The sequence below is a fragment of the Drosophila persimilis genome, unplaced genomic scaffold (genome assembly GCF_003286085.1).
Source record: "Drosophila persimilis strain 14011-0111.01,24,50 unplaced genomic scaffold, DperRS2 tig00000579-arrow-pilon, whole genome shotgun sequence".
NCBI classification, from domain to species: Eukaryota; Metazoa; Arthropoda; class Insecta; order Diptera; family Drosophilidae; genus Drosophila; species Drosophila persimilis.
The window spans coordinates 2,923,211-2,932,073 of record NW_020825322.1 but is presented as its reverse complement, the minus strand read 5'-3'; the positions used below and the strand labels follow the sequence as shown (position 1 = coordinate 2,932,073).

The 8,863-nt window shown below is 44.7% G+C and overlaps 1 protein-coding gene across 1 annotated transcript; it reads right to left on the bottom strand.

The window, feature by feature from the left end:
* Positions 1–229: 229 nt before the first annotated feature.
* Positions 230–592, bottom strand: LOC6598411 (mitochondrial import receptor subunit TOM22 homolog). Its single transcript, XM_002023619.2, has one exon. The coding sequence runs from the start codon at positions 558–560 to the stop codon at positions 336–338; it is 225 nt and encodes a 74-aa protein (XP_002023655.1). The 5' UTR covers positions 561–592; the 3' UTR covers positions 230–335.
* Between the last annotated feature and the right edge of the window lie 8,271 nt (positions 593–8,863).

Genomic DNA, 8,863 nt, shown 5'->3' with positions numbered 1-8,863 from the left:
TTAGATTTTTGATTAGCTTCAATAGCCGAGCCGATATAGCCATGTCCAGAGCTCACCGAGATCTCAGAGACTACAAGAGCTAGAGCAACTAAATTTTGATATCCAGGATCTTGGATACATACCCATTGCTCGTATACTTTGATGGGTATACTTGTATCACTCTATCTCACTAAAGCTCACATCTTTCGATTCTATCAGATAGAACTGCAAGTGCTTATGCAATTGGCATTATGCTTTTTTATTGGTTATATGGTTAATGTATTGATATTGAAGAAAATGGTCCAAGGTGTGGCCATGTGAACAGACGGGAAATCCCTCTAGTGCGCCTTCCTCAGCTAGTTTAGGCGGTTGATCTTCTGGATGAGGCGTGCCCACAGAATGAACGAAACTGCGGCGAACATCAACGAGGGGTTGGATGCGAATTTCTTGGCGTTATTGAAGATTCCATTAGCGGCTGTGCCCACCGCTTGGCGAACCGGCATCGGAAACATTTCCTGTAATCCCAGGAAGCGCTCCGCCAGCGTCTCGTCGGTCTCGTCATCGTAGCCTCCGTTATCCATCTTGTCTTGTAAAATACTGTAAATATTTCAAAAATAACAATTTGGGAGTGTCTGTATTCTGTAATCGTCTGCTTTAAAATGACTTTAGACTTTAGGCAACTAAGAGAAGTACAAATTTCAAAGGAACAAATTTTAAAAATGTCTCAAAATGTAAAAATATCGTATTTACTGTATCAGGAAAATATTAATTTGAGATGAGGCATCGACTGTGGCAGAAACATAGAGAGAGGTAGCACGACCGCTGCACTTCGCTTATCCTCTTTCCACCCAATGACCCTCTCTCCACTACTCTTTGTGCCATGGAAAGACGTTTTTCGCATCTCGCTCACTCCGCCAGGCGGCGCACTGATCCAAGAGAGAGTGTGTGAAAGAGAGCGAGCGCTTGAAAGCTATAATTTATCTATAATCTATATAATCTATCTGATTTTATGTCTGTTAACTATTAGATACGATAATTCTGACTGATGTATTTATTTACTCAAATCGAACTTTCCCACTCGTTCCTTAAGCTGCAATGTGGCACGAATGAGTAACGTTAGAACAGAATCATTCTTGGCGCGTTTCATATCCTTCCCTCAATGCCAGTAAAGCGGATTAAAGCTATTGGTGTAGCAGTATTGGTATGATTTAATGAAAACCTTACATCATCTACATACATTTGTATTTAGACAAAACAAAAGCACATGGAGGGCCATTTTTGTATACCCTTTTCCAGATACAAACATCGGAGGTATGGCAGATTTCCATATGCCAGGGATAAAGTTTAGCAAAAAACTATATATATTCATGTATTCAAGAATACCTATAGTATTGTATGTACTCGTACTGTCGCGTATATTTTGTGGTTCCTTCTCTGCGTTGCAAAATGTAAGTCCCTCAAAAACATAATTCTTACAATCACTAATATTGTGTCATGCCAATTGGCATTCACCTTTGACCAAACTACTATTCTTAAACGCATACATACGCACTGAAGTATGTATAGCCATTTTGCAAAACATTTATAATTCATTTTGCCATTGAGGACTTAATCCGCTTATGGCACAAGTGCCCACAAAGAGCCCAAACGTTTTATTGAATATGCACAGGCAGGGCAAAAAGGAAAAATGATGAAGCTCACTAATTAGTCAAAGGAAAAAACAGTTTACAAATGTTTTTGCAAATAAATATTTGGGGCTGCGGGTACTTGTATATGAGGCAGGACTGAAAGGGGCAGGCGGCGTTGTGTTGCGACAACTTATGCTATACACGTACATCGTCACTTGCTTAATATGAGAGGTGGGATGGATTGGGTGGAGTGCCCGGGTAGGCTTGGGGTCAGACCGGCCGCACAAGCCGACAAAAGCCAGGCACAGAGACGGGACGGGGACGGGGATGGGGATGGGGATGGGGACAAACAAACGCGGCGGGTGGGCGAGAAGGAGACACGCATAGCCGCAAGTCAACAGCAGGAACCCGCCGCAGAGATCCAAAGAACAGGCATGGCGTCAGCGAGAAGGACGCGACAGTCTTCGCGCGGTTAGAAGTTACCTTAGCATGTCACAAGCACCCGATACAACACAGCCCTGAAGTCGTGTTGCTTTCTGGAACTGAATCGAAGCTGAAGCTAGTATCGTATATGGAAAATAAATACATACATAATAAACCCAAATTAAGTCAGCAACTTAGTTTTTCCACAGCTTTTGGAACTAAAAATAAACTTGATCTTAAAGCAACAATATTTCGAATCTGTACAACTTTTATAGTCTTCTGAAAGCTTCTGTGGGAAACTATTCTTTCAATATATCCTCTTTTTTTTTAAGAACATCTAAAAGGGAAAAAGCAATTTGCTTGGTTCATGGAAATGTGTAAGGGGAGACATTAAAAATACAGAAAAAATAACTTTACAAAACCGCATGGCCATTTATTGATAATTATGATATTCCATAGTATAACCGTAGTATATTTATCAACTTACATTCGAACCTACTAGATTGGGATTGTTTTGAAAACTTGGTTAATATTCTTAGAGAGAAAACTTTAGTAGAGGATAAAAAGATTCCGAAACAGCACTTTCTAAAGCAATTTCATACCCCTTCCATTGAGTGGAATCCCACTGAAGGTGTCCTGGCCGTTAGCAAGCCAAGTGCTCAGCACCACCATCTCTTGCAGGCTCTGCTCCAGTGCCATATAAGCATCCGCACCATCCTACCATCGTACCATCCTACCATCCTACCATCAGTAGCATACGAGTCGGGAGACTGCTGTCGTTGCTGTCGTCGTGAAGGTGTCGTGTTGAACATGTTAGGTGTCTTGTCGCTTATCATGTTAAGTGGGTGCACCCACGACTACGTGCCTAGCATTTGAGCAGAGCAGGAGGGCGGCTAGATGGGGATGGGGGGCAAACAGCCATGTGTCTATGGTAATTTTCATAGAAAATATGTAAAATTCTCAAAACACACAAACAGACGACAGTTAGAGAGAAATAAAAAGAATATGTATAAAAAATGCAAAAAAGAAAAAAAAAAAAAAAAAAAAAAAAACTGAAGAAATTAGCAACAACATTTGCCACTCATCCTGATGCTTTGCTTGCTTCGCCCCCTCCATCCCAAAGCCAGCAGCTCCTGCTCCTTCTTGGGTCCTTCTCTGGCACTTGGCCTACTCCTGGCAGCTAATTTTTCCTTTTTAAAGTGATGCGACTCTTCTTCTAGCCCTCCCCCGCAATCGCCCCTCTGAGTGTCTTGGTGCTGTTGATGCCAGGACAAGCTCATTTGCACCTCATTAAATGCTGCCACTCGACCTGATGACGACGACAACAACGGCAATAAGTGGAACAGTAGTATCAACGAAACAAGAACCGACGGTGACAGCGACAGCGACAACGACAACGTCTAAGACTACGACGCAGGGAGCCAGGAGCTAAATCAGTGCTCCCCAAACACATTTCGTGAGGAATACTTATTCTTAGAGGATTGCATACGTACTCGCACTCTCGAATACTCACTCGCATACTCGTGTGTTTGTACATGTGTATGAAAGGCAAGCTAGAGGAACAGATACCTGGAGAGCCCTGAATGGATGTTTACAACTCGCGGGCTAATGAAGACCTCGCGGCCCCCTGCCAGAGGGATCGTGTGTGGACTCGCAGTTTTGTCAATTGATGAGATTTTTCAAGGGGCGAAAGGCGGATTGGAGTGAGCAAAGTAGTAATACTTACCCTACGATTGGAGGAGAACATTTACAAGGATTTCGCTCTGCTGTATCAGATTTGGGTCAGATTGGATGGGAGAGAAGATAGAACCATTACAGATTAGAAACTTACAGAATTATGAATAGGATATATGAAAGAAACGAATGAGAGACCGTAAAATATAATCTAAAGGCTCATAGTAAGTATAGAAGGAGAGATAAGTCAAAGGATCGAGTTTTATATATAATGACAGAAGATAAGATCGAAGAGGCTAAGCGATCATTGATGATGGCTTTCGATGGATCAAATAATAGAATATTCTATATTCTACATATATTCTATGGGATTATTACGTTTAAATATTCCTTTTATGATCCGACAGGATTGTTAGCTTATATCAGGATAGAATCGCTTACGTTAGCAAACCTTTTCTTAGTGTTTGGGCCAGTAGTGCCTCTGAGCCAGTTAGGCTTGTGATGGAACAGAGCTCGATGGTTGTGGCCGGATTATCAGGCACTTAGTAGGCCCGCTCTGGGCTGATCAGCCGAGCATCATGCAGCATGGAGTATGCATCATGCAGCATGCAGCAGCTGCATCCAATCATCGCCATTATTACAATATGAGAGAGGCTTTCGTCCCCCACCCCAGCACATCATATGCTGCCTCCTGCTGTCACTCCCTGGGCCTGGATCCCGGACCCTATCTGACTCGCGATGCCCATTAAATCAAATTAAGTTAATTTGCCGCACTGCGCACACAATAACGTCATCAGAGAGTGTAATCCTCAATCCTGCTATATGCCACACCCACCTCCGCTGTGGCAGCCTGGAGCCCCTCGAGTGTGTCTGAGTACTGCTAATAAACGTCATCGATGCATTGATGCATGCCAATTAGCAGGAGACAGCAGCAGGCAGGCAGCGCTGCAGGAAGTCAGGCGGGGCAGGCATGATGGAATTCTGGGAGGGATTCTGTGAAGAGGAAGAGGCATAGGATGTCATCAACAACGACAACGACAACGACATTGTCATGGGCATGGGCATGGGCATGGGCATGGGCATGGGCATGGGTATGGGGAATGTAGAGCTGTGACTCCTCCTCCTTCTCCTCCTCATGTTGCATCATCTTTGGCAAGTGCAGCACAAAAACCCAACTGCAATTGCCGCATTAATTGCAACTGTCAGCCAGCGCAGCAGCGCCAGCTGTGACCCGCTTAACCCTTCAAACCACCCATCCATCCTTCCATCCATCCATCCATCCATCCACTAGCGGAGGCGGCTTCCCTGGACGCAGTCAATCATCCTGGATGGCAATACACGCCGCCCCGAGATGAGCAACTATTTGGAGTAATTTGCTGAACTCGACTTCTGCCGCGACTGGCACTCCATCAAGACCACCGAACCGATGATCACATCGATACCAGAGGGATTGTTGTGGAGCAGAACTGGAAAAGTTAGGGAGACAAGTGATATACTCATTGTTGGAGCAGAAGGTGCCTTTATCCATTTCGTATTAATTTAGTTTAAACCAGAATCTGCTCTCTGTTTCTCCATTTAGCCATTAATACCTTTATCTTTAGGAATTATCCAGCCTAATACTACGAGTATTTTCAGCTCATACACAAATATGAGCATTGCCCAATCAATTTTTGTCCATTCTTTAAGACAATCTGTACATCTATAGAGTACCCCAACCCCGCGAAGACATTTCCATTCCAACATTTACGACATAATCCATGAAAATCAGCTCGACAAGTTGACAATCTCCGATTAGCTTCCTGTGCAGTCAGCTCTTTCAAAGCTTGAAAGATCATCCATCAGCAAATCATTGACCATCAAAGAGTTATTGTCCAGCCAGGATTCTGCTTTATTTTATGTCTTTTCGAATCTTTTGCCGTTTCTTTGCTATTCCTTTTTGCGACCAGCTTTAAGTGTTTTCATACTCTCGCACATACATATTCCCCACAAGAGTGAGAGAAGAGAAGCAGGAAAGTTTCAAAAGCAAATTTCCCCGAGGATGCGAAGAGCAGTAGCCAAAGCAGGAGCTGGTGGAGGAGCAGTGGCAGTGGCAGTGGCAGGAGCAGGAGCAGGAGCAGGAGCAGGAGCTGGCTGTCGACTATAAACGTCATCGGAATTCCCCAAAGCCATTAAGCGCAAATGTATGCAACACCCAACCCAAAAAACGAAAGGAGAGAAGAGCAGAACAGAGCAGAGCAGAGCAGACTAGAGTAAAGGAAGCGCAATAACTGAAAAATGTGAGCTAGCATGTCCCGCCAACATCTCAGCCCCTCCCTTTCGGGGGCCCCATGCCCCACCCACACCGCCTCCAATCTTGGCAACACTTCATTAGCAAACGCTGAGCAGGGGCCAGGTCCTGTCAGGACCGCGCGCTTCTTCCGCTCTTCCACTGGCACTGGAACTGACTCACAATAATTTCATTTTGCAACACTATTGGATTGCCTTGAACTAAAAAGTAATTTCATTGATTACCAGCGAGTTCTCGCGTAAAGGATAACAAGCCCAGCCACTCCACTCCACTCCACTCCACTCCAATTCACCCAGCCCAACCCCCAACCCCCCAACCCCCAACCCCCCAACCCCCAACCCCGTCCCAATCCCAACAGAAGCGAAGCAAGCAACGACACCAGCCACTTGGGAGCTGGCACTGGAATTGGTATTGGTATTAGGAGTTCTACGAGGATGGAGGATGGGGGGGCTGTGAGTTCTGGCAGTCTGCGGTTGGAGAGGGGTACGTTCGGGCTGGCGTCCCATTGTTGCCATTGTAAGTAGCACTTTCATAAGCAAACACCAAGCGCAAATCAAAATCGTAAAGCGTTCGATTTCTTAAGTAAATCACATAAAAATAAAACAAATCATTTACCATCTACCCCAATAGATACTCTCCGGCGCAGTGCAGCAGCGGGGAAATAATTTTTCCTAATGGAATGAAGAGCACAAATATTTGCAAGTTATTCTTAGAATGTTTTTTCGCTGACTGTCGTGCAAGATTTGCATTTTCAGGTGCAGCTACGAGTGTCGCTACGTGCATTTGTCCCACTGTGCTGGACGGATGACGTCTGGTGACTGGTGACTTTCCCTGGCCCCAGCCGGCCCACCCTCTCTGTCTTTTCCACTTCCGATACACTTACTGGGCAATCAAAATGTCTTGGCCTCTGCCTCTGTCTCCGGCGCCAAAAATGAATGATTGGATCAATGACGATGAGTGGTTGGTTGGTTGGTTGGCTGGGTGGGTGGGTGTCGATGAGGAATCCACCTCCCACCGCCCACACATAGCGTTTTAATGGCTTTGTTGCCGTGGGAATGCTTCTGGCTGCCTTTGGGTGAGTGTTCCCCGATGGCTTTAATGGTGAGCTGTCAGGCAGCTGTAGCCCCCAAACTCCACCTCCTCCATTCCAGGCGATAAAGGCGAAAATTAACTTATCAAACATACATTACAGGTTAACATTAACAGCAGCATTAACACTAACACCCACACACACACACACGCACACACACAGGGCCACAGCTGTGAATGATTCCTGCCCACCGCCCACATATCGGTTCTCCACTCCACTCCAATGGCTAATGGCAGAAAACGTTCTCCCTCTCCAAATTCCCCAAACAATTGAAAGTTAAAGCGCAGGCCAAGACGAGCAGGAAAACGACTGCCAAAGACCGACAACTAGTCGAGTAGTCGAATGGATGGCCCTGTGGCTGTTGCGGGCTGATGATTGAGTTGAAATTGGAAGGCCAGAGCTCCGTAGAGTAAGTATTCCCTCGTTCATAACAGACGCTTTCTTTTGAGGAGAGACTCATTGTCGACTAAGGAAAAAGATTGTGCTTCAATTCGCCCCTAAACCCATACAAATGTATGCCTCTTTGTGTTACGACATTGATGATTCTTATCGATTGTCCTGTGCGTATATTATTTTATAGTAATTCTATCTATTTTATGGATACCTTGAGTATGTTTCTTAATAATATTCCCAGTGCTAGTTTTATTGTAATTTTTATTACCTGTTTAAACTTGAATGATTTTTTGTTTTAAAGCTGTTGGGAAATGGCTCTTCAAACGCTTCCAAAACTGATTAGGCTATTGTTCGAGTGTAAGCCTATTGCTACTTATGCTCACCATCTGTCTAACGTCGAAATAAAATGATTTAATGGCACAGGCATCGTTTGCTGCCTGGCAACCACTCGGCCTGGCCCGAGTAGCAGTATAAAGCCTTCCTTTCTTCTGCCAGGGACCAAACAATAAGCCTAAGTGCGACCAAAATGCCAGCAGCACATGGACAGCAGCACTATAGCAGTAGCAGTGGATCCCCGTCGCCATCCCCCTAAACACCAGGGAACCCGGCACCGACAGGCGACAGGCTGCAGGCGGGGCAGCGGCAGCGGCAGCGGCAGCTGGCAGAAATTATTGGAAAATTCATTAATAAGCGAACGGGAAAATGGGAAAATTGCGCGAACGCAGCAAAACAACAGAACAACGCAAGACGAAGTGCGAGAGAGAGATAGGGCAGACAGATAGACAGACAGTTTGCGTTTAATTGCACCCACATGGACTCATGCTACTCTGATACATACACCCACATTCAGACCCACACCCACATTCACACCCACATTCTCATTCACATTCAACCCACCCTCCCACACATGAGTCCCGGTTTGGGGCTTCTGTTTTGTGTTTAGGCTGCATGAATAATTGCCCAACTGGATCCATATGCCGCGAGGTGCATTTGCTATTGGGGGTCGAAGCGGATCCCGCAGGATTGCCGAAAGTCGAAGCGCCACTTAAATCATCAACAAATGAACGAACGCGTGAATTCATTCGAAACTCGAATATTCGAGAAATTACCACCTGGAGGAAGTTATGCAGTATGGCTGATGTAATCGTAAATACTTATCATTTTTTTTGTACAATATTTTGCATGTATTCGATTCGATATATTCAAACAATATGTACATAAATGCCATATAAGTTCTGCGTCCAGTGTGCTAACTTTCCTCCAGGATGCTGCAAAATTGATGGATAAGTTTCGACTGAAATGGAAAGAATGGAATTTGTTATTAGAGGAATGTATATATACTATAAAAAGTGGTAATTAAGAGCAGTGCATAAAATTTATAAAATATTT